Here is a 23971-nt window from a genome sequence, read left to right on the forward strand (position 1 = left end):
GCTATAATAGAAGTTAAAATAAAATAAAATGGAGGCATGATAGTCTGACTCATTCCCTTGGCTGCACACTACTGGAACGAAATGAAAGGTTCAGCTTATGGACTGGCAACATGAGCAGCTGGCCCCCTCTTGTGGATGACCCTGCGTCCTGCAGCTGAAGACCCATGGATCCCCTGAATTGATAGATCAAGAATAAGAGATGTATTCAAGCAGTGAGAGATCTGATCTCAACTTAGTTCATCATTTGCTGGCAAGCAATCCATTCAGATGAAGTACACCTGTCTGGAATGCAATTAGGGAGAAAGCGCTAGACACATATTCATAAAGAAGTCCTTTGTTTTGGTCCATTTTCTAAAACAGTACTGTTTTTTCCCCCCAACTGAAATGCATTGCATGTATATTAAAAGTCTAGTTAATTTTAAAGCTTTTTAAATGAAATGGTTTACAAACTGGTTGCCTTCTTCTGCATCTTTTCCGAGACACTGCAGGACGACTTGGTGCATTACTTCAACTACACACCTTTCCTGTTAGAAACATTCAAATGTGGAAACAGCTCTACAGTAGGATTAATTCAACAGAAGCATTCAAGTAAGAAGTGTTTCATTCTTTTAATGGAATGATTTGTGTGCGAGAAACATCTACAATTAATGGGTGGTCAGAGTAAACATAGACATGACACTGACAAAGAGCTGGGGGACGTTGCGTCCTAATGCTTCTTTAGCGCCTTCAGAGGCTGCAGGCCTGTAGCTTTTTGTCAGCCAGCTTGAGAGACACCCAGGTGTTGAGCATGGAGGCCCTCAGTTTGCACCACACCAGGTGGTTGGTCAGGCCGAAGATCTGGGCTGCAAACTGGGCGGCAGCCTCGGGGGAGAGGATTGTGGAGCAGCCGAGACCTGCAAGGGTGAAAAGGGACGTTACTGAAAATGAATAAACCCACATATGACTTTTCAGAGTATAATACAGCAAGGGCTCTTCTCACCGCTTGGCATACGGAGGGATGACCAGACATCTTGTGCACCCCAGTCTGGAGTGAGGGGAGGGCAGTTGATAACAGGATAAGCAGTGTTTCCAGACATGACCGGACCAAGGCCGTTACTCCTTCCAGCTACTGCCACAAACACTGTGGGTACGCCGTCGCCTGTGAGAAAGCACATTTGATATCCATATAAAACCTGTTATTTTATTATTAGGAAGCAGGAATACAAACATGAAAATATGAATACACACCTTCATATTCTGCTTTGATGCGGAGGGTCTCATCTGGACCCTTGTGTGCAGAGGTGACTCTCAGGATGCAGGAGATCCCATAGGAGGTGCAGGCCTTCCTGATTTTTTCACAGTGGGCCATGTCCGAGGTGGAGCCCATCAGAACCACCACCCTGCCGCTAGCCTGGGGCTCCAGCAGCAGCTAGAGACAGGACACAGAGACAATTAGGTCCACACAAGTCGACTTAAAGCACTGAGAGTGTGTTTTGATTTTTATATATTTTTAAATCAGCAGCAAGTTTGTGCTTTTGTATTGAATGATGTTTGTCTGTTGGTAGATTGATAGGAAACAAAGCGCTCAGATAACAAGGAGTAGTTTAGTATGATGGTTTAGTGTACCTTGACCCTTTCAGAGACCCATTCAAAGTTTCTCTTCACCATCTGCATTGCCTCAGGAGTAACTTCTTTCAGGTCTCTGTACACCTAGAAAAGAAAAAAAAATAATATGAGAAAACAGATTTTAAACAGGTATTCTGTATTGCTAAAAGTTTTTTAGCAAAACAGAAACACAAAGCCTAACCTGCTTGTCTTTCTGCTGGCTGCGATCTCCAGCTGGCCACAGCCTCCATGAATCGTTGTCGATCACATCAGCAAGAACGATCTCTTGAGTTTCCACATTCACGCCAAACTCAATCTGTAAGTAAGGACATGCAAGTCTGATTAGTAGAGCTTTCACACCAGGACACCACGCTGACCAGCAGGGGGCAACTTTTACCTTCATATCCACCAGGGTGCAGTTCTGGGTGGCCCAGGCCTTTTCCAGAATCTCAAAGATGGCCACAGTGCTCCGATTCATGATGTCCACCTCACACTGACCAATGGTGAGCCCGGCCAGAGAGAATTTGGCCTCCAGCAGCTGCTCCTCTGACCACTGAGGGTCATTGTTGGCATCATCCTAAATCACAAATTCCAGCCGAGTCAACAATGCAGCACTTGAAGACTGAAAACACACCGGACACAATGAGCTCTCAGACTCACTTTGAAGAACATCTCCATCTTCAGGGGGGAGAAGCGGTAGCCTTCCTTGACTCCTGGATTCCTCTTGAGGAAGGACCCGGTCGCCACTCTCCGACACACCCACTCAATGGGAATCATCTCACAATGGGCTGCGATGAACGCCGTGTCCGAGTGCTGCTTCACAAAGGCCGTCTTAATTCCTGAAAAGACCAGGTTATTTTATTAAAATGACCTCAAACTTTTTGGCAGCTCCATCACAGGGCCCCTAAATCAACACATGACTGGTGTGAAGAGAGCGGAGTAACCCATCCACAACTGCATATTAACGCAACACAAATGAAATGATTTGTGTACATTTTGATTGCAGACATGTCTTCTAATACACCATTAATTTATAGAATTTCAAGTCAGCATGAATACATTTCAGCCCTAAATTTAATTAAGATTAACTAGGTGGGATGTGGTTCGTTCTGGCAAATTAAAAGCAGGAAGTCACAAGACAGCCATAACACAGCTCGGCTGACACACGGCACACTCGTGAGTGGCGTATGGTTGCAGTTACCCAATTACTTCTATATTAAAGCAAGGTGGAAAGTAATTTTGGAATCAGGTCGGAGATGCTTCACTTTCTGACTGTTATGCATGCATGCATACATACATGAGATCAGGTCACAGCTCACAAAAACATAAATGATCAGGCAGTGAAATGTGAGGTCGTCATGTGTTCTTATTAAAGCTGAGGTTATTAGTCAGTTAAATGGGCAGGCATTTTGAGAATAAGTTACTGGTTTAAAATAACTTTTTTCCATCTTCAGGAGTGTTAATACTTGCAGAGCATGCTGGATTTATGATAATAACATCAGATATCTGAACTTTCCAACGGATTTCCAATTAAATCATGCAATTTCTATACATCGAGTTGGGCTTTGAGGATTTGTGAAGAATATTTTGGTCATTTTCTGAACTTTAATGGATGAGCTAATGAATCTGAAGAATAAAAAAGCAGGGATGCAACTACAAAGATTGCAAAAAATAAAAATAAAAATATTGCAAGAGGTATTATTGTGTGGCTCATCAGTGGCTTTAATGGGTAGTTGGGTCCAAGTTTGCCTTTCTTTCTGACTGTATATCCCCTCATTGACCTCTTATCTCACTCACCAGGATCAACCTCAGCTTTCATGTCTTTAGTTGCTCCAGAAAAGCAACTAGTGGGATAAATGTACTCAGGGACAACAAATGCGCTACAGCAGTGCTACAGCAGCCACTCAGTTTTACTTTCCATGTGTGAAAATTCCCGCATGGTTTGTATGACACAGCTGCACAAGCCCACACCTGAGCCTGCGGAGCGTCTTTTCAATGGATTTACCGATTGTGAAAACTTTACTCACCAGATTCCTGCAGGAGCTGGAAGACGCTGCTCGTCGTTTTGTTGGCGATGGCAGCCTTGCCCTCCATCTGATCCTTCCTCACAGCGTTCCCCGCCGTGATCTGGTCTTTGGACTGGACCAGAACCAGTCCGGGCTGGTCCGCGAGCTCGAAGATCTGCTTCGTCTTTCCCTCATTGAGCTTCTTGCCGATGTTCAACTCTGAAAACAGTCGCAAACAAGTTGGTTAGTTTAAACCACGCGTAAGGAATTTGAACTGCAAACTGTGCATGCGTTTTCGTACAGTACCTGGTGCGGAGGCCATGGTTCCGATCGGTCTCGAACAATCCTGAAAGACGAAACACAAAACGCCTCTGAACTTGTTGAGTTATGTGCTGTAGGCAGCAGGAGGCGTGCAGACGGCAGAAGAGGGAAACGGGCCGTGTCTTACGTGCGCTGAGAGCCAATCACGTCCCTTAACGGATTCAGAGAACCAATCAGAGCAACGCATTGCCCACCACGTGGTGGGAAGATGCTCCAAGCTCAAACGTTAAAACTTTGGCATTTTCCACTAAACTTACACAACTTGCCAAGATTGATAGATCAAAAATTCAGTCAAGACAAACCAATAGTTCGTTTGACCCAATCGATTATTGTGATCAGCAGCTCCCCTGCATCGTAAACACCACGTGTGTTCGTGTTTTGATTCATTTAAGATAGCATTCAAATCTGTTCAAAGTGACGGTGTTTCTAGCTTTCATCTGCGTCTCGTGATTACACGTCCAACTTTAACCGTGTCAGCTGAGTTTGCGTTGTTTTAACTAGACACGGTGTACCGTGCAGGCACGTGTTCGGTCGATAGCAGCGTGGACGGGCACGCGCACACTGATTACTCTCAGGCATCCATTCAGGGACACGAGACTGTCCGTCGGGTTAACTGGGGAACCGGGACAGACGGCGGCAGCGGTATGGAGTTCGAGGAGTCCGGTATCGGGGAGGAGTGCGGGGTTTTCGGTTGTGTCGCCGCCGGAGAGTGGCCCACGCAGCTGGAGGTGGCTCAGGTGTTAACTCTGGGACTGGTGGCGTTACAGCACAGGTAAGTAACGGAGAGGCGTGTACGTTCGAAAAGTTGTCACGCGAGTAACTTAGCTTGTCGCTTGAGTTAAAAAAGCACATGTCAAAAAGTTTCATTTTTGAGGAAACCAACTCATTATAACTGTTGCGGGACTTTCGGAAAAGTTACTGTGACTCGTGCTTTTGTTGAGGGAACATTGTTTTTGATACACTGAAGGGAAAATGTGATCTTAAAAATATGCTTTCAGACAACAAGCCAAAGCAGCAATACGTTCCCCCATATTTAGTTTGACTGATGTAACCTCAAACCCAACTAAATTACAGACTCTTTTTTTTTTTTTTTTTTTTTTACAATATAATAAAGAAAACTTGCCAGTTATAATTTACTTCAACCCAAAATTATTCAGTTTACAATCATAAAAAAGCATGTAGTTTGAGATGTGATTAAAGTTGCTGCAAGTAACCTTAAATCAGTCGATTAATCAGCTCATTGTTGCATCTGATCGATGAAACTCGATGATAAGAGGCAGAACTGACCTCTGTAATGTGTGAGTTTGCCGTGTTTCTCCCTAACAGCAGCACATCTGCATTCCTACAACCCGATTAAGGAGTATTTCTTCAGTTTTCCCTGGATTAGTAGATATTACCTGTCTCTCTGGGGATAGATTAGGGGTGGCCATTGAACAGACTGAATTGATTATTGGGAAGTGACCAGGTTCTTCTTTGAACTGGGCCACCACTCTATCAGCAAAGTCGGGGCCAATGTCCAGTTTCTTTAGTGGCATCTGGAGCGTGGGGTCTGAAAATAAGAACAAAGACACATTTAAAATTAACATTAAGTTGCCATCGCAAAATTTTAATTCTTTGCAGACCTGCAAAGTTGCTGCTTTTGTTAGTCTTACGAACGACTTCGTCATGAGTTGTGCCTTTTGTTGGTAGTTACAACCGTGCCCTCATCCATAATTTCATTATGAGGCTCCATGGTAAATCATGGGACTGAGACAGGATTTATAAACGCTTCAGTCAATGGTGGACATCATGTGAAATGCAAATTGATTACAGAAGGAGGCGCATTTCAAACCTTGATCCACAGCTTTCCTCTTGATTCCTCTGCTTGCTGAGCAATTGTCCTCTTTTTCTGCCCTTGTTTCCGAAGCGCCTGCAAACAGTGCACAATAAAATAGTTTGTGCATGCTACTCAAATCAAATTGGACAGATAGACTTGTGACTTTTATTATATCTACGTATATGTAAATATTTTTTTAATGTATCTAAAAATGTCTTAAGATGTTATTTATTTAACCCTTGTTTCAGTTGAAATAAAGATGAATCAAAATTTTGCCCTTTCAATGTAAAAATCGCAACTAGTGCAATTCCACTGAAAACCAAAATGACACATTTCAGAGAAATAAGATTTAAAAAATATATTTTCATCTTTTAACTGCTTATATGTGTTGATTTGGTTTTGTGCTGCGGATTATTATCATAGTTTAGATGACTTTGATGCTATTTTTTATCAGAAGTTTGCGTATAGCTACCCTGCTCCATATCCTAGACAGATGTGGAGACAAACCAAAACTTGCAAGAAAGAGCTGAACCTCCTCAAGTGTTGCTGTCAGCATCACGACTACACTAGTGATCTTATCATCAGGTTTGGAAGGATGTCCTATTCTTGATAACATTGATATTCACCTAAGCGATAACTTCCACCAATGAGATGTTGCCCATGGCTCTTATCTCGCATTTGATTCACAACACTGCAACATACCCACTTATAAAAGGGTGCAAATGCTTATGCAATTGTAGTTTTGATTTTTTTTTTTAACCTCACACAAACTTGCTGTCTAAACAGGGGTGTGTAGTCTTTATATTTCTTTATATCCACTATAGTAAATCTAACGTTATGTAATATTTGAATTTTTTTCACACTTTCTGTGAAAAAGGCAGTGTTTTTTTTTTGGTTGTGAAGGACAAATGATAATTAGCCACGTTGTGTAAATTAATTTCCCATCATACTTCTTCATACTAGACATGAATAAATGATGATAATCAGCTCACTACTCAGTCTGTGGGGTCGATCCAAACAGCGCAGTCTCGAGTTGCCAGTGGATGATTCAACATCGTGGGCTACGGATGAGGCAGAATCAGAAGTGACAGTTCTTTCCTCCATGTCTCCCACCGTTGCTGTCCCCATGGTTGTCTTGGTCACATAGGCAGTTAAATTCCTGTTCTCCTCAAAACCCTCCAACATCGTAAGTCTGCTTGAATCTGCAGAGTCAGCGCCTCCAACGTGACGCGGTGAGCTACTTTTGATCTGACTCATAATGGAATCCACTTCATCGTAGAACCGCATGAGGCGTCTCGGGTCGACTTCATCGGACTTGCCTCTTTGGAGGGACCGGTAAAGGTACTTGAGGTTTTTGTACTTGGTATGGCACTGTTTCCAGTCGCGCTCTATGCCTTGTTGCAGTAACTTCTTGGAGATCTGGACGAAGATGTCCCTCTTCCTGGTCGAGCTCTCCAGCTGCCTGCATATGTGCTCATCGGACCAGACTTGAATCAGCGCTTGCACCTCTTGGTCGCTCCAGTTGCGTCCTGTGTCTGACACTGTGACCACATTAAGCTGGTCGGAGTTGGATGAATCTATGTGTGGTGGACGGGCATCTGGAGTGAATAACGATAGATTAATGAAAGTGAAGCTTAGTAACGCTGCTAAACTGCATGGGTGATTTATTTTGTAATACCTGCTCCTTTCCATTTTGTTTCCATGTCTCCGTCAATGTCATAATCGTCACTGTTGTCATCTGAAAATGAAAAAAAAAAAAATGATTCTCTTGCCTTTAATCCAAAACTGCTACGTGCATTGTGGACTGAATACATACCATCGTCAATTTCTATGACAACCTCACTCTCTGAGGGTGTCCCCCGTCCCGTGTGGCTTCCTGGTGTTTTTAGCATGCATGCTGCCATTTCTTCCGTGTACAGCCTCCTCTGCATTTCCATGGTTCCATTTTCCAGTCCGCGGTCCAGCAGAATAGCTTCAACCTCATCAAAAAACTTCATGTATTTCCCCGGGCCTCCTGCGCTGCTGCCTCCAGCGGCGTGAGCGCTTTTCGCCGTCTTGTAGTCATATTTCAAGTTCTTGTACTTTGTTCGGCACTGCTTCCAGTTGCGAACCACCCCGTAGTTTCTCTGCATCTGACGGGACATCTCTTGGAAGATTGACTTGTTGCGCAGAGTGCATTTCAAGCGCTCCTGGATGCGCCGGTCGGCCCAGACGCACAACAGCGCTCGCACCTCATCGTCTGTCCAGTGGCGACCCCCCTCTTCAGCCACGTTTGGGGTGTAAGCGACAGTTGGATGGATCTGAATCTTGACTCCTGCACACACACACATGCGCACACACGGTTATCTTTGATTTCAAATACGATATGGATGTTAATGCTTGAATCTGTTTTTAGAGCAAGCAAGGTAAAAATATATTTTCTCAATCCTGTCGGTTAAACAAATATATGTTGGTATTGCCAGTGCTACAGTTGGTGTTGAACCTACATTTACCTTCCTGCATTGGGATAGTGACTGAGGAAGCGTAGATTCCTCTTTGATTACCCACACCATCCACCTCCAACGACTTTCCATCCATTCCTGGGCTGTAGTTTGCTGATGTGCCTGCTGCTGTATCAAGCTTCTTGCTCTGAAGTCCCAGGCTCCTGCTCTTGGCCTGGCACTGCTTCCAGCTGCGTACAACACTGAGCCGCCTCAGACGCTCTGAGATCAACTCAAATTTATTTCTGCTCTCTGCTACGTGCTGGGCTCCAAGCTCGTTCCACACTGATATGAGAGCCAGCACTTCTGCCTCCCCCCACTGCGTTTCCACTGAGCCCTTTTCCTCCCCCACCTCCATTTCACCTCCTCTTTGTCTTTCTGCTCCTCTCTCCATGTTTGAGCTGACCTGGAAACGCTTTCTTTCCCCCAGCCTGTCTCTCTCTGCTGCCTGGTTCCCTAGGCAACCAGGCGGTTAAGCCTGAGAGCAACGCCTCCGTTCTGAAAAGCAGCCTCATCACTGGCTTAAGCTGTGTGCTGATGGGGCGGGACCAGCTGTAATCTGAGAAGCAGCTTGGTAAATGGGTTGAAACTGCAGCTAGACGACTCTCCATATACGGCAGGCTCACAGCAGAGAAGCACTTTTCTTTTTTTTTTTTCTTTTTTTTTTTTTCTTGTTCCTCATTCCTGCTCCATTTTGCCTGAGTCAAACCAGTTTGATTTGCCTTGGGGTACATCTGCAACATTAAGAATTGAACTGCCTGATTCAAGTTTAGTCTTGCAGATGAGAAACGGGGAGTATTTGTTGTATAATTAAAAATTTACACTGGAGTCTGTGAATGTTTGTGTCCACCCAGGGGTCAGGAAAGTGCCGGGTTTGTCACAAGTAATGGAGCCAGTCCACCCACGTACACAGCACACAAGGTAACATTCAATCACATTCTGTGATTACACAGAAGCACTCACTCTGTCAGAAACGCACTTCAACTGCATGAGATGCTTTAGCAGTTTTTCACTGACTGTATTGTCATTGTTACATTCACACATGGAAGGATCTGCATTTTAATCAACCTTTGTTTTTAAAGCACACTCAGAATGTGGCCTGTTACTTACATAGAACTAATGCCTTCCTGTTATCTTGTGTATTATCTGATTTTTTTCTTGCCATGTTTTTAGGGAATGGGATTAGTGAGCACTGCTTTCCCACCAGAGGCTCTTCTGAAACTGCGCCATGGCAACCTTGGCATTTGTCACACACGCTATTCAACCACTGGGATCTCAGAGCTGCAGAATTGCCAGCCCTTTGTGGTGGATACACTGCATGGCAAGATTGCTGTTGCCCACAATGGAGAGCTGGTTAATGCCCATGCCTTAAGGAAAAAGGTGAGGTTGGCCCTCTGTTCACACGTGATGTGGTGCATATCAACATCCCCTCTTGTCCTTCTTCACAAATTAAAGTTTCTATTAGTATTTCATGGTATTGTGTTGTACCAATACGTGTCTCTGTTATTTTGACAACCTCATCTTAGTCAATGGGCTTGGCCAAAGAATAGAAAATTTAGTGTTTAATTCACTAGTATAAACTGAACACTATGTATTAACGTGCGTCGTGCAGGTAATGCGCCACGGCGTCGGCCTCTCCACCAGCTCAGACAGCGAGCTCATCACCCAACTGCTGGCATTCACTCCACCTACGGAGGAGCTGGATTCACCCGACTGGGTTGCCAGGTGAGTGTTGCCTTGCATAAACATCAACATCTTTCTTCTACACTGTTTATATTTTCTTATTTGTTTTGTAGAATTAAAAACCTCATGACTGAAACGCCTACGTCATACTCCCTGCTGGTCATGTTCAAAGATGTTATCTACGCGGTGCGTGACCCTTATGGAAACCGGCCCCTCTGCATTGGACGGGTTGTTCCCATCTCTAACCTCCACAGTTCAGGTATTTTAAACATGTTTGGAGTAGGAGGATATGCACAGGACATGTTTGTGGTCAAAAGATTTTAACTGTTTCACTGATAAAGGTTTTGAAACAACTCGAGGCAGAGCATTTTTATGGCACGGGCTCGCCTTTGGTCAGAGGTCAGAGTTGCAAGCCGGTGGATGATTAACTTGATTCTTTGTTCAGGTGCTGGAGAGGGGGACACTGAGGGGTGGGTTGTGTCATCAGAGTCGTGCAGCTTCCAGTCCATCGGTGCCAAGTGAGTTATTATCAGCGTCTTCACGTAAACCTGCAGTGCTGTGGGTTGAGACCATATTCAGTTCTTTTTCTGTTCTTTCTGGTTCTCAGGTATTACAGAGAGGTTTTACCAGGAGAGATAGTCCAGATATCCAAACACGGAGTCAAGTCTCTGAGCATTGTGCCCCGTCCTGAGGGAGACCTTCCTGCATTCTGCATTTTTGAATATGTGTATTTCGCCAGGCCAGACTCTATTTTTGAAGGTATGAATATGTATTATGAGTAACGTACTTGTAATTTACTCTGTTCTTAACTGTACGGCTGCCTTGTAGTGTTGCTGAAATATTGATGTATTGCAGGACAGATGGTCTATACTGTGAGGCAGCGCTGCGGACGACAGTTAGCCATTGAAGCTCCGACCGCAGCGGACGTGGTCAGCACTGTGCCAGAGTCTGCAACCCCTGCTGCTCTGGGCTACGCTCAGCAGGTCGGTCCTAAACCAGTAAAGAAATGCTGTTAATAACACCTCACAGACCTCTGTCGTCACTCACCTTTCTCATCTCGTCATCACAGTCTGGTCTACCGTACATAGAGGTTCTGTGTAAGAACCGCTACGTCGGGAGGACGTTTATTCAGCCAAATACCCGCTTGAGGCAGCTAGGAGTGGCCAAGAAGTTCGGAGCGTTGACAGACAACTTCGCCGGGAAACGAGTGGTGCTGATTGATGACTCCATCGTCAGAGGCAACACCATCTCCCCCATCATTAAACTGCTGAAGGAAGCTGGTGCAACAGAGGTTAGTTGAATAGCGCTTCACAAATAAACTGCATAATATAATCTGTCAACACAAAGTTTTCCAGTCTATTTTATTTTTATTCTTTTGTTGATGTGGACTTCAAGTTAAATGGATTAACCATTGTTGTATAGTGGAGGTCCCCCTTCTCATATGAAATTAAGACACATTAACCCCTCAATCTCAAAATATGAGTCTCATTGACCACCACTGAAAACAAGCACTGGATTTTGATGTGTGACCTGTTGAAATTGTGGAAATCAACAAGACTGAGTTTTCCGTTTATTACTAAAACTCTTTGGTTCTCTGTGAATATCACACATAACATCGTCTTTTTATGGTCATCATTAACAAGAATGACGGCCTTTTATTAATTAGATAAATAATTGGAGCGCACCTTAACTCTTTAGGAGATTCTTCTGAAGGGCACATAGCTAATGGCAGTTTTACATGATCAGCTCACATCATGTTAACCTAAACGTCCTCCTGGACAGGTCCACATCAGGGTGGCGTCTCCACCCATCAGGTTCCCTTGCTACATGGGCATCAACATTCCAACTAAGGAGGAGCTCATTGCCAATAAGCCAGAGTTTCAGGACATTGCTGGTTATATTGGTAAGTACCAATACACACAATACATACGCCTCCAAATGCAAAGTAGTAATGTACACTGCCTGGCCAAAAAAAAAGTCGCCACCTGGATTTAACTAAGCAAATAGGTACGAGCCTCCTATTGGATAATTACTGCATGGGTGATTATTTTTCAGGTGGCAACAAGTTATTTAACCCCAACTGATGAAATGAGTAGCTTCTCATTTCTTAAACAACCATGGAGAAAGACACATCCTGTGGTCGTGGAAAAGTTGTTAGTCTGTTTGAGAAGGGTCAAATCATTGGCATGCATCAAGCAGAGGAAACATCTAAGGAGATTGTAGACACTACTAAAATTGGGTTAAGAACTGTCCAACACGTTATTAAAAACTCAACCACATTTCTTAGAGGAAGAAATGGAAATTAGAAATTAGTGTACAAGCCTGTGGGGACAGTGCTATGATCTGGGGTTGCTGCAGTTGGTCAGGTCTAGGTTCAGCAACATTATGTGTCCAAAGAATGAGGTCAGCTGACAACCTGAATATACTGAATGACCAGGTTATTCCATCAGTGAATTTTTTAATCAAAGCTAAAGGGGGTCCAATGAATTATTAGTGTGTGAGACTTATTTTTGGTCCAGGCAGTGTATTTCAGCTTCTTTTGCAGAACGCAGAACAATTGAAGTGGGCATCTTCATTAACTCTAACATTGTTGTGTAGGTGCTGACAGCGTTGAGTATCTGACTGTGGAGGGCCTGGTCTCAGCTGTTCAAGAGGGGATCGCCTCCGTGCAGGAGAAAGACAAGATGATCAGCTCCAGCAACAAGTCCAGCAGGAGGGTGGGCCACTGCACTGCCTGCCTCACTGGGAAATATCCAGTGGAGCTGGAGTGGTAACCGTTGTACCACCACGTGTGCAGCAGTACTGTGATACTTTATTCTCCCACAACTGGAAATATTATGGTTCAATCTTGGTACTGCTATCTGGGACACTAAGATGCTACACAATTACAGCAGATGCTCTCTCTTCAGCAGACCCTCATCCTGCTGAGAACTTAAAACACTTCACCTGTAGCTGCAGCACTGTATTTTTTTATACATACATATGTATTCTGTCACTTTCCTTTCCAGGTTTACGGCATACTGTATGCAGAGATGTCATCTCATTTCAATTCACTTTTATTTCAAATATTTACAAACATGCGCATTAGATGGAAAACGCTATGCTAGAAAAACGCACAAGACTAGTGACCAAAAAGAGAATTTCTTTATTTTCCATGTTTACTCAAACTAACCTGTGTTGTTTTAGGTCTGTCTGACATTTATTTTCTTTACTTTTACACACTTTATAAATATAAACAAAAGTGTCAGTAATAAACAGAACTGCAATTAAAACATGTACTCAAGAGTTTTTTTTTTTTTTTAAAGAAACTGTATTTTCACATTGACAATTTTATTTTAAAGAATACATTAGAAATATACACAAAGCTGTATTGATGTGACCACAACAGAAGTCTAAAATCTAGCTAGAAAAACAAGTACAAATATCACTTGAATGTTTTTAAACATTAGTAAAACAATGAAAGTTTCCAATATTACCAAAGATGAAACCTAAAACCACAAATGCAAACACAACCTGAGACCTTTAGTATCACTGTGATACAATGACACCAGGCTTCCTTAGTAGAAGCTATTGAAACTTAACTTGCTGTGTTTACTGGTGAGAGAGGAGAGGCCACCAGGAGGCCGCTCCATTACGGTCGGAATAAGACGGCGCCTCAGCATCTCTTTCCCGTGGCGTTCCGACCCTGGAGAGTATGTACAGTACTCCTGCCTGAAGCGTTTGGACTGGGGCTTGCCACATTCATCCACCTCCCTGTGGCGTTTCCTCAGGACTGAGCGGTGGGGCGACAAGGCGAGAGCTGCCAGAGCCGAGGAAGAGTAGCCTGTGCTGGCCTCAGAGTTTCTAGCGCAGAGAGAGCAGGGAGGGGCATTAAAGAGCGGTGATTTGTTCTGGCACACAAACCTGTGGTACACTTTAAGGAAATCTTCATCCACCTTTTTTGGGGAGTAAGGGACAGGGGTCTGTGGCATATAGGAATCAAAGGAAAGGTGCCGTTTGAGCCTTTGACGAATGTCTGCTTTTGGAGCTGACTGAGGTGAGTGAAGCTGTGGCTGCACTGATGGGTAGTGAAACCTCCTAAGTTGCACAATGGGCCGCTGAATAGGGGACAGACTGGTGTTGGGCAGCTTTTTAGGACTCATATATGCTCTGGAACTGCCATCCAAAGAATATTCTTTGGAGCTGCTGGAGAACGCATAAGGTGACCTACTGGGGATGCTCATCACCCTCACTTTCGAGGGACTCTGCCTGACTGGAGAACCGTAGATATCAGATCTCTCTACTAGAGAGGTTGTCTCTGATGCATGCATGGAGCACCCATCAGTCTGTACTGAGAGTGCAGACAGAGAAAGCCTTCTAGGTCCAAAGGATGAGTCCAAGGATGCTTTAGCAGTGTGATAGTAAGGGTGTGAAGGACTAACAGAGGAAAAAGAGGCCTGTCTTCCCAGTTGGCACTGTTTGGACGGAGACGGCTGAGACACGTTGTAGGTCTTCCTCAGTGAGATCTCAACACCGTCATGCTGGTCCAGCTCTCTCTTCAGCAAGCCTCTCTCCTTACGAGGAGTGCGCTGCCTTTCTTCTGGGCTGCGGGAGATATCCATGACCAGCACCTTGGGGGTTGGCTGTTTGGGACTGATGCTGGCATGTCTCAGCGTGACATCAAAGGTGCTGTTGAGAAAGCTTCTGTTTGACTGCTTTCTCCACCTGCGGTACCTTCTCACCACTGAGTTGGCGGCCTCAGAGAGATGCTGCCGGTGCCAGGCCCTCCCTATTCGACTAATCATACTCGGGTAGAGATCCACTAAGGAGCTGCCATGACTGCTTAGAGACATCTGCAGCTCCTCGTCTTCATCCTCAGGCTGGAGCTCCACCTCAGAAAAGCTTCTCCGACTGTCATCCGCTGAGCTCACAGTCAGCTTAGTTGTGTCATTTCCAGCCTTCCCTGTACGATGCAGAAGAGTGAAATAACAGTTACTGCAAATTAGAAATCAAATAATTCTCCCCACACACAATTTCTGCAATAAGAGGTGCACTGTTTAAAAGAGGGCCTACTGATTTCTTGTCATTACCATAATCATCCACAGAAAACTGGCTGCTGGAATGAGAAGTCTCATCATCTTCTCCATCTTGATACGTTAGTTCCAGCTGTTAAAAACAAACCATCATTAATTTAAACTGTGCTACATATTCAATGCAGAAGTGTGTTTGCAGAAGTGATGAACTTACCTGAGAATTTCCAGTGATATCTTGTGCTGTGGAACAAATACGATAAACGTAACGGTATGAGATGAAATAAACTGTGCAGAATAAAAACATCTCAGTTTTCGTTTCAGGTTATGGGAACTTACACTGCAACGACTCCTCCCTCAAGTCCGTGTGGCTCTGCGGAGAAGAGCAGTTATTGATTTATACACATCTGCTTCCCTGCAATCCATTAAGATGCACGCAAAATCAATTTGTGGGATTTCGTGTCGTGTGTGGCTGCAGTGCATGTCGACAGTGACCCACACCTTTGATTCCAGCTTGCTCAGGATCTTTCCTGATTGTGTCATGAAGGAATCAAGTTCTTCACCATGAAAGAATCAGAGAAGATACACAATGAGAACAGGCTACTGAGCTGCAGACGTGGAAACAAGCAGTCACATCATAACTGAGCGATCTGTCAAATTTCTAAACACTTAAGTCAGATGGTGACTGTAATCCAAAGCAGTCCAATACACAATTTATTTTCTTTCTTGGTTTCAGAGCCTAATCAATACATCAAATACACTCACTTGCCAAAATGAATGCATTCTAATACAACAATCCTGCACTCAATCTCCCTTCGTGACTAATAATGTTCAGTTTATGTTGAAAAAGCACCAGGAAGGTGGTAATTCAAGTGGATAATCATTTTTGGAGGATGTAGTCTGTGGTGTTGTTAAACTAGACTGAAATAAACACACAAGTGTATCTGTTATTTAGCCTGGCCCACTGACTAACTCACTAGTGTACCTAATGAACTGGCATATGAGTGATTTCAGCATTTAGCAAATAAACAATAAATCAGTAGCAGTAAATTAACACTAGGTGGCGCATTGTCAAAGATAATATAGTAAATAAAGGCAGGCTAGGCTACATGTTCAGCTAATGTAATAAATGAATTCATTAACTCATTCATTAAGGGTCATGTAGTGTCAGAGTTGTTTTCTGTCCTCTACACGTTAGCATGCCTGTAATGCTGTTAGCTAGTGTCGGCTACACAGTACCTCTTACAAATAAAACGACAGAAACAATGACTTAAAAGCTTGGTAGTTAAACTTACTTCTGGGCTTTATACTCCCAAGGTCCACCTCTATTCCTGCATCCAGGTGCTGGACATTTGAATACTGTGGGAAACAGTCGTAGAAGTTAGAAAAAACTCGCATTTTCATAGTTTACCTTTAAAGCTAGCATTAGCGAACTCCGTCTCTAACTATCGCCGAAAGCGTTATCTACGACAGCACACCTTATCTATGATCTTATCCAGCGCCCTTTTGTAGTTTATGCTGTTTTCACGTAGTCGTGCCTTTAAAGGTTTGTCCATGTTGCTTTAAAAAAGACGCTTTATTGATGCTTAGAGACGATCTCAAAGAGGCAGCAGGCCACAGACAGAAAGGCGCCTAACGGTTAAATTTTGATCTTTCACAAATTGAAACGTGATTGGACAGCGGGACGGTGGTGCCTTCAAGACCAGTGGGAAAATAGGCTTACAAAACTAGTACGCTCGGATATTTAATTTAGAAGACGAAATACAAATGGCAAACTATAATATTGGAGATAGCAGCGAAGAAAAGGCCTGAGTGGTATTGAATGATCTGGCCTCGATTCAATCTCGTGTAACTATATTTCGTTGAAGATTAGTTAAAGCGTTATTTATTTGATTGATAATTAAAAAATGTCATACACGTTTGGAGCATAGTATATTTTTTTGTATAAACCTTTATTTTAAACAAGCTCATAAACATACATAGCTACAAATGCATTGTTTTTTGTTTGTAGTATTTGTTTTCTGTCACTATGATGAGCGAAGAGTTTCAGATGCTGGAGTGGACGAGCTTCAGAAGAGTATTTAACATAGCCATTAGTTAGACGTCATATTCCAGCAGTGCGTCATCTTTACTCGACAAACGTGATATGTCAGAACATAAACAAAACTCGTTTCGCGTGAAGCGTGCAACATTTGAATTGCAATATGTCTCATACCGTTTTGTCCAGAATTAGCACCGACAGTAAAAGAAAAGACGGTCAGTGAACGGCTCATCAGTATGGCGGCTCAGACGCTGCAGGAGCTTGTCTCCGCCGCTGCCTCTCTACACTCTGACAGAGCGGCTGTGACATATGACAGCGGGTCCTCGTCTGGAAGCCCGCTGACTCTGAAGTACAGAGATTTGACTGAACTTGCCGGTGAACTCTCTCGCGCTTTGCAAGACCACTGTCGTCCCAACAAAGGCGTCATCGGGCTGTATTGCGATGATGATTTGCTCATACCTGTCTGGATTCTGGGGTGAGTTCGCATCTGCGTGTGATGGTGTGGACTTCTGACATAACACTAAATAAATATTGAATGGCTTTGTGTTGTTTGCTAGAATCCTGCAGTCTGCTGCTGCTTATGTCCCGCTGGACCCAGAAGCACCAGGACTTCTGTCTGCCAGAGTCATGAACCACTGTGGCCTCAGATACTGTGTTGTAAAGACTGACCTGCTCCAGGTTCATTTATTATTTCCATACTTCATTAGTATACAGTTCTGCTCATAAACTCACATACAGTGGCATAATATATATATAAAAAATCGCCATTGTTTTTGAAAACTTTATGGATCATCTCTTGTTTAGGGATTGTGGTCTGATGAAGACATTTATTATCACAACACTGTTTGCCCATTATAGAATATTAATATTAATTGAAAAAAGTATACATACACTTGAATGTTTGGCCTGATTTCAAATTCACAAGTTGACATAAGCAGATTTAAATATCAAGGGAAATTTACCACAGTGTGACTCATTTGATTCAAATTACTGTCTCTGTTTGTTTGCTCTGACTTTATTGATACAGAAATATCCTGCAAGAAAATGTAGATTAACTTTATAAAACAGGTTTTTGAAATACGTATTAAAATATTTGAAAGTGCTATCAAGTTCAAACTCTGATAAAGAAGTGGAGAATTAATGTGTTAATAATCTGCAAAGAAACTTGAGGTTTGAGTATAGACAATAAACACACGTACCTATTGTTAGTCTTGCAGTAACCATATAAATTGATCCGTCTAGTATTCATGTGACTATGTGGTCTGTTAAAGAATTCCGTCTTTGGTCGTGTTTATTTACACCGATGTTCTTTCACATCCCCGTGAAGCAATTCCAGGCAGCTCTCATCAAACACATAACCGTGGAGGTGTGTGTGGAGTTGCCCAAGTTCAAACTGACCCTGCTACAAGTTGAGCTGCCGCCAGCCGCTGATAGTGAACAAGGAGCTAAACAAGTCAGATCTCGGAGAGGAGAGGGTGCTGGGCACAGAGACTTGGCGTATGTGTTGCACACATCTGGAACCACAGGTCTTCCAAAGACTGTGAGGGTACCACACAAGTGTATACTCCCCAACATACTGCATCTGAGGTGAATAAGGATATTTTTTGTGTTATTTGCTGCTCTGGAAATTTGTTAAACATGTGTTTTAAAAGAAATTGCATCTCTTTGCTCAGGTCTTTGCTTCAGATTAGGTCAGCTGATGTGGTTTTCCTCTCTTCGCCTTTAACCTTTGACCCCTCTGTGGTGGACATTTTTCTGGCCTTATCATCCGGGGCTCAGCTCCTCATTGCCCCCGCTGTCATCAAGAAAATGCCCAATCGACTGGCTCAGCTGTTGTTCAAAGATCACCGGACGACCGTCCTACAGGTGAGTCTTCACTCATTAGAGACGGTGCCTCAGCTCAAGAGAGCCACTTCTGCATGAACATTGTGTTATTTTCATATTTCCACAGGTCACACCCACTCTGCTGCTGCGCTTCGGCCATCGTATTCTAAAACAGGATGTGCTGTCGTCGTCTTCCTCACTGCGTCTGTTGGCTCTGGGTGGAGAAGCCTGTCCATCGCCAGCTCTGCTGAGGAGCTGGAAGCACAAGGACAATAAAACCCACATCTACAATATCTACGGTATAACGGAGGTTTCCTGCTGGGCCTGCTGTTACAAGATACCAGAGTCTCTGCTGCAGTCCACCAACCTGTGAGTGTTCCCTGTTTAAAAATGTCCATGACTTCTGCTTTTTGATTTTAAACCAGCTGCAGATATTTAACATTGCAGACTTTACAGCTCGGTGTCCTCTGTGCCTCTCGGGACTCCTCTGACGGACACCGCAGTGGAAGTCAGAGACGAGCACGGTTGCGTCATTACAGAGGGTGAAGGACAGGTGTTCATAGGTGGGAAAGAATTCAAAGAGTTCACCCTAGATTGCTCACACTGAGGTGAACAAAATCCATACAGATCTATACGATCCTTGGTGCAGGCGGAGAGGACCGAGTGTGTCTCCTGGACGATGAGGACGCTGTTGTCCCGGGGACGATGAGAGCGACTGGAGACTGGGTGAATGTTAAAGACGAGCAGCTGTACTACCTGGGACGGAGAGACAGAATGATTAAACGTCACGGAAAACGAGTGAACCTGGACAGCTTGCAGCAAGTAAGATGTTTTTATGTCAACATCTGGACAAAAAGACTTTTGTTAAATGAAATTGTCCTCAGCCTCACATAGGCTTAAGCCTGTACCAAAAAATCCAAGGATAAACACAATGTGCGTATTTCCATACACTGAAGGCAGTGCTAATGTGTCACACAGTGAACGTGTTGGTGTTGTCAGGTGAAAACTCTCCATCATAATTTCCATCATAATCTTAGCCAGTTATTAAACAATTTGTTTTATCTTTACATCTTTACAACCAGAAGTGTCAAGGCTAGTAGATGCTTCTCAGTCTTTTTCTTCCTCCGCCCTCTTGTTAACGGTTTAATTATAAACACATTGAATCGGAGAAGAGCTATAGCTGCACACGATTCGTTTGGATCCAACTCTCATCTTTACTTGATCAAAATGTTTTACCGCCAACCTCTGCCCACATTTTCCGTGAAGCTCCTGTGGCAAACATGTTAGCAGACTGTGGCCTGTTTATGTATTGTTATTGGTTCCAAATGTAAATTCAGAATGTGGAGCTTTTTAAATATATTATTATATTTTCCATCAGTACTAAAATAAAAGAAATGAAAATCAAGAGAAAAGCAGGGCAAATGATGAATAACTAGTTAAATTCGCTTACTTTATCTTCCTTTAGTCGTGGGTTTTTTGTAGCCTGGCATCTTTCCAAGTTCTCCACCTTTCTTCTTAATTGCATGTATTATTATTCTAACTGGTTTGCAGGCTGGAGTTGACACTGCTTAATTCGCATTTTAGGAAGGGGCTAATTGGATTTAAATTACATCCAGAAGAACTCATCTCAAATTACAAATTACTCATCTAGAGTAGTTTTTGTACTAACTTCCTAACTTCCCCTCCTCCAGCTCATGCTGAGTCTGCCTCAGGTGGAGGCCTGCGCCGTGGGTCTGCACGAGGGCCTCCGACTTCTCGCCTTCGTCGTGGCCTCCACACCTGGAGACCACAGGGCGGATTCTACCTCCTCATCTGTGCAGACGCAAGGGCCCTCTGCTCCTGCTGAGTGTCAAGAGACTTTGCCTTCTTCCGTTGAACCGCACCCGGAGGAGGCGGCCGGTGCAGACGGAGATCTGAAGAGGCTCATTCTGAGGCGGCTGTCTCTGCTGCTGCCCTCTCACAGCGTTCCCGACACGCTGGTGCTCGTCCCGGCTTTGTGCCTGACTCCTCATGGTGAGAATCCTGAGGAGGAGTAGCATCAATCATTCACTGCTTTCGCCACTGACCATTTAATGTTTGTAATGTTTGGCAGGCAAAGTAGACATGGAGGCGCTTATGAGAATATATGAAAGACAGAGACGGTGTTTGAAGGCGTCACAGGCAGATGACAAGAAACTCGAGCAAACTCTAAAGGCTTTGTGGCAGGTATTTCCACCTCTACATTTAAACACCTTGTTGGCTCTGTGTGTTCAAAGTCAATATTTTGAACCCTTTATCAACAGGAAGCTTTAGGTGTCGCTGGAGACGCGACCATTGATGAGGAATCTAACTTCCTGTTCAGTGGAGGAGATTCTCTGAAGGCGCTGACTCTCACTGAAGACATCCTCAACGCTGTAGGAGGGAGCTCACCGGAGCTTTTGGAGGTCATACTCGATGGGACCTTCTGCGATGTTCTGCGCCACATCGCCAGAGTAACTTCGATGCCGCCGCTTGAAAACAGACCCTCATCACCGTCTGTAGCCAAGAAACGACATGCCGAGTCTCCATCTGAGGTTCTAATGAAGAGAGAGCGTAAACTCTCCACATCAGCTGAAGGACTACTGCAGGTGGAGGGACGGGCTGTTAAAGTTGTAAGAAGAGCGGGTGAGGTGTTAGAGATGAACATCAGGAATACAGAGAACAGCAAAAACCTGGAGGTCGACAAACAAAGCGGCCGTAGCAGAGACGTTGGTGTGGGCCTCAGTCTGAGCTGGTCGTCGGATACAGGCAGATGTGTGGACGCGTCCCCTGTGCTTTTAGTCCAAGACAAAACAGATCAGAGGTCAGATGTGGGCAAAGCTACAGTGTTCATCGGCTCTCACTCCCACAGGATCCAGGCTTTAGACTTACTCACCGGGAGCCTCCTGTGGGAGCGAGTCCTCGGGGACAGAATCGAGGCCTCGGCTGCCGTGTCTCACTGCGGCGCTCTCGTTGTTGTAGGTCAGCATCTGCTCTCAGAATCTCTCACTGAAACGTTTCCTCCTGCTTGTTATTGCTCGTTTGGATTACTGTCAGCGTTTCTCTCTCAGGTTGTTACGACGGCCGCGTGTATTTCTTGTGCGCTGACTCCGGTGAGACGCGGTGGACGTTTGAGACCGGAGACGCTGTGAAGAGCTGTCCTGCTGTGGATCCTCTCAGTGGTCTGATGACGGTGGGCTCACACGATGGACATGTTTACGCCCTGAACCCGCAGGTCGGTGCGATTCAGGAAACTCGCAGACTCGAGTCAGCACAATTCATTACACGTTCAAAAATGAGCATTTGACTAAACTTTTCTTACAAGTTTAAGAAAGTTAAAGCTGACAGAGATGAAGTGAAGCCTGTCTGTTGTGGTTTCAGATTCGACAGTGTGTCTGGAAGCGTCACTGTGGTGGCGGAGCTGTGTTCTCCTCTCCACACCTTGACCCATCCCTCAGGCAGCTGTACGTGGCTACACTGGGAGGACGCCTGCTCTGTCTCAGCCTCGTGAGTGAAGGATTTAACACCAGAGGGGTTGATCACTGTTGTACAAGTGGAACAAGCAGCGTTACTTTTAGCAGACTTTCGTGAAATCCTTTTTGGTGCTACCAGCCAGGAGTAAAAGTCGAATGAAATCACGAGTTTCACATAAATATCTTTGTAATGGCTTTGATCAGTAATGGAGGGAAATGAAATCCTTTTTTTTTTTGTCTTTGTGAAAATCTCGTTTGTCTCCTCCAGGACAGCGGAGACGTGTTGTGGTCTTACTGTAGGGACGTCCCTTTCTTCTCGTCCCCAAACTGCTTCTCTGATCGTGTTGTGATCGGCTCAGTGGACGGAAACATCTGCTGCTTCAGCAACACGGGGAAGCTGGTGAGAATCAGACGTTGTGTTACAGCATTTTACACAATCAGCATCCAAAACTTGACTTGACAAAGGTGTCACAAAGCAAAGGAACGGAAAACTTACATACATGTGTGTCATGTTACATTACATTTTGTTTGTTTCGTTTTTACATCACATAAACCTGAGTTTTAGTATCTACTTTATCCATCTTGCACCTCTTCTGCTGTATTTCTGACCAACTAGTTGCTGCTTCGTGAGTTGTTGCGCTTTGAATTCTGCACCCTTTAGTATTAAACCTCATCAGTGACCAGATTTCAATCAGGACTGAGAAAATTAGATTCTGTGGTGAACACCACTTGAGCCAAAGCAGTTGTAAATTCCTGTGCTGTTGTGTTTCTCTGCAGCTGTGGGAGTTTTTAACGAAGGGGCCCGTCTTCTCCTCTCCGTGCGTCACGGCGGACCAGCGGAGGCTTCTGTGCGGCTCACACGACGGCCGCCTGTACTGCTTGAACTGTGCGGACGGCTCTTTAGTTTGGGCTTTTCAGACCACGGGCAAGGTGTACGCCGCTCCGTGTGTGTTTGACGGATCCGCCGCGGGCAGGAGGGGGACGCTGGTGGCCCTGGCCTCCACGGACGGCGCAGTCTGGATACTGGACGGACAAGACGGACAAATGCTGGCCTCGCACTCTCTACCCGGGGAGCTGTTCTCATCCCCGGTGGTCTGGGAGCGGTCGCTCGTCGTCGGGTGTCGCAATGACTATGTGTATTGTTTACAGATGACTGTCGAAGAGGAGACGTAGAAGGATTTTCATGTATTTCTGTTATTTTATAATAAACACTGTTTCTGTGTCGGAGCAGAGAGGGTGCTTTGGGAAATGGGATTTTAATTAAAGTTCAAGGTTTAAGATCTAGAACAAGGAAATAATGAGCTCTCAGTCCTGTGGTTCAGACATCAGTATTTAATTTACATTATTCATAACATTTTGTTTCTCTTTAAGAATTTTCTCATGAATATCTCTAAGTGGGACAAAAAAGTGCAAATAATACCAAACATTTTTTTGTTACATATAACACTGCGTACACTACACTATTGTGCACGACCAAAGTTAGAAACAAAATGACAAAGTGACTCAGCCTCTTTCTGACCGGAGCTCAGAAACGCCTTTGACTTACATACAGTACATACTTACATACATACAGGTCATTACATGAGTGGCAGGAAATAAGAATGTTTTTTTTTTTTGTTTGTTTGTATTTTTTTCTTTTCATAGAGGAAATGCTTACTTTATGCAAGATCATATCACATTTAAGAGGAAGTGATGTCCTACAAACACAAGTGGAGGACGAGAATCGTGGGTAACAGC

At 44.2% G+C, this 23971-nt stretch overlaps 4 protein-coding genes across 6 annotated transcripts; 2 read left to right on the forward strand and 2 right to left on the reverse strand.

Moving 5' to 3' along the window:
* Positions 1-593: 593 nt before the first annotated feature.
* Positions 594-8871, reverse strand: paics (phosphoribosylaminoimidazole carboxylase, phosphoribosylaminoimidazole succinocarboxamide synthetase). Of its 2 annotated transcripts, XM_084547853.1 has the most exons (15): positions 8220-8871; positions 7544-8041; positions 7406-7465; positions 6720-7325; positions 5743-5820; positions 5309-5460; positions 3897-3936; positions 3612-3809; positions 2245-2423; positions 1982-2161; positions 1787-1900; positions 1606-1689; positions 1228-1408; positions 980-1138; positions 594-893 (listed from the first exon to the last, which is right to left on the reverse strand). In XM_084547853.1, the coding sequence occupies exons 1-15, from the start codon at positions 8599-8601 to the stop codon at positions 727-729; spliced, it is 3078 nt and encodes a 1025-aa protein (XP_084403979.1). In that variant the 5' UTR covers positions 8602-8871; the 3' UTR covers positions 594-726. The 2 variants fall into 2 exon arrangements, with proteins under 2 accessions (XP_084403979.1, XP_084403980.1); XM_084547854.1 differs by lacking the exons at positions 5309-5460; positions 5743-5820; positions 6720-7325; ... (1 more) ...; positions 7544-8041; positions 8220-8871 and adding an exon at positions 4039-4176.
* ppat (phosphoribosyl pyrophosphate amidotransferase) lies at positions 4555-13162 on the forward strand. The gene is made up of 11 exons (XM_084547857.1): positions 4555-4683; positions 9062-9128; positions 9381-9587; positions 9820-9932; positions 10004-10149; positions 10336-10408; positions 10498-10649; positions 10746-10873; positions 10960-11181; positions 11673-11793; positions 12489-13162. The coding sequence occupies exons 1-11, from the start codon at positions 4556-4558 to the stop codon at positions 12662-12664; spliced, it is 1533 nt and encodes a 510-aa protein (XP_084403983.1). The 5' UTR covers position 4555; the 3' UTR covers positions 12665-13162.
* Positions 13163-13276: 114 nt separating this feature from the next.
* On the reverse strand, positions 13277-16732 carry LOC311490402 (uncharacterized protein). Of its 2 annotated transcripts, XM_084547855.1 has the most exons (7): positions 16378-16732; positions 16195-16258; positions 15401-15456; positions 15239-15272; positions 15117-15142; positions 14960-15035; positions 13277-14832 (listed from the first exon to the last, which is right to left on the reverse strand). In XM_084547855.1, the coding sequence occupies exons 1-7, from the start codon at positions 16453-16455 to the stop codon at positions 13448-13450; spliced, it is 1719 nt and encodes a 572-aa protein (XP_084403981.1). In that variant the 5' UTR covers positions 16456-16732; the 3' UTR covers positions 13277-13447. The 2 variants fall into 2 exon arrangements, with proteins under 2 accessions (XP_084403981.1, XP_084403982.1); XM_084547856.1 differs by lacking the exon at positions 16195-16258 and having other exon boundaries at positions 16311-16731.
* A 155-nt stretch (positions 16733-16887) lies between these two features.
* Positions 16888-23462, forward strand: aasdh (aminoadipate-semialdehyde dehydrogenase). The gene is made up of 14 exons (XM_084549068.1): positions 16888-17415; positions 17498-17618; positions 18268-18527; positions 18614-18806; positions 18892-19133; positions 19221-19327; positions 19414-19586; positions 20456-20777; positions 20857-20969; positions 21047-21743; positions 21833-21996; positions 22143-22268; positions 22503-22634; positions 23012-23462. Exons 1-14 carry the CDS (start codon positions 17177-17179, stop codon positions 23405-23407), a joined length of 3285 nt encoding a protein of 1094 aa, XP_084405194.1. The 5' UTR covers positions 16888-17176; the 3' UTR covers positions 23408-23462.
* The last annotated feature ends 509 nt before the right edge of the window (positions 23463-23971 follow it).

The sequence above is a fragment of the Chelon labrosus genome (genome assembly GCF_963514085.1).
Source record: "Chelon labrosus genome assembly, chromosome: 7".
Classification (NCBI taxonomy): Eukaryota; Metazoa; Chordata; class Actinopteri; order Mugiliformes; family Mugilidae; genus Chelon; species Chelon labrosus.

Excerpts from the sequence above, each read along its gene's own strand:
- aasdh (XM_084549068.1), top strand. The coding sequence starts at position 17,177 with ATGGCGGCTCAGACGCTGCAGGAGCTTGTCTCCGCCGCTGCCTCTCTA. Across the intron at positions 18,528-18,613 it reads CCCAACATACTGCATCTGAG|GTCTTTGCTTCAGATTAGGT; the intron begins GTGAATAAGGAT and ends CTCTTTGCTCAG. Across the intron at positions 21,744-21,832 it reads CGGCGCTCTCGTTGTTGTAG|GTTGTTACGACGGCCGCGTG; the intron begins GTCAGCATCTGC and ends TTTCTCTCTCAG.
- ppat (XM_084547857.1), top strand. The coding sequence starts at position 4,556 with ATGGAGTTCGAGGAGTCCGGTATCGGGGAGGAGTGCGGGGTTTTCGGT. Across the intron at positions 9,933-10,003 it reads TCACCCGACTGGGTTGCCAG|AATTAAAAACCTCATGACTG; the intron begins GTGAGTGTTGCC and ends TTTGTTTTGTAG. Across the intron at positions 10,409-10,497 it reads TTCCAGTCCATCGGTGCCAA|GTATTACAGAGAGGTTTTAC; the intron begins GTGAGTTATTAT and ends TCTGGTTCTCAG.
- paics (XM_084547853.1), bottom strand. The coding sequence starts at position 8,601 with ATGGAGAGAGGAGCAGAAAGACAAAGAGGAGGTGAAATGGAGGTGGGG. Across the intron at positions 2,162-2,244 it reads AGATGGAGATGTTCTTCAAA|GATGATGCCAACAATGACCC; the intron begins GTGAGTCTGAGA and ends TTTGTGATTTAG. Across the intron at positions 1,901-1,981 it reads GCACCCTGGTGGATATGAAG|ATTGAGTTTGGCGTGAATGT; the intron begins GTAAAAGTTGCC and ends CCTTACTTACAG.
- LOC311490402 (XM_084547855.1), bottom strand. The coding sequence starts at position 16,455 with ATGGACAAACCTTTAAAGGCACGACTACGTGAAAACAGCATAAACTAC. Across the intron at positions 16,259-16,377 it reads TGGATAAGATCATAGATAAG|TATTCAAATGTCCAGCACCT; the intron begins GTGTGCTGTCGT and ends TGTTTCCCACAG. Across the intron at positions 15,143-15,238 it reads GAGGGAGGAGTCGTTGCAGT|CACAAGATATCACTGGAAAT; the intron begins GTAAGTTCCCAT and ends TTTGTTCCACAG.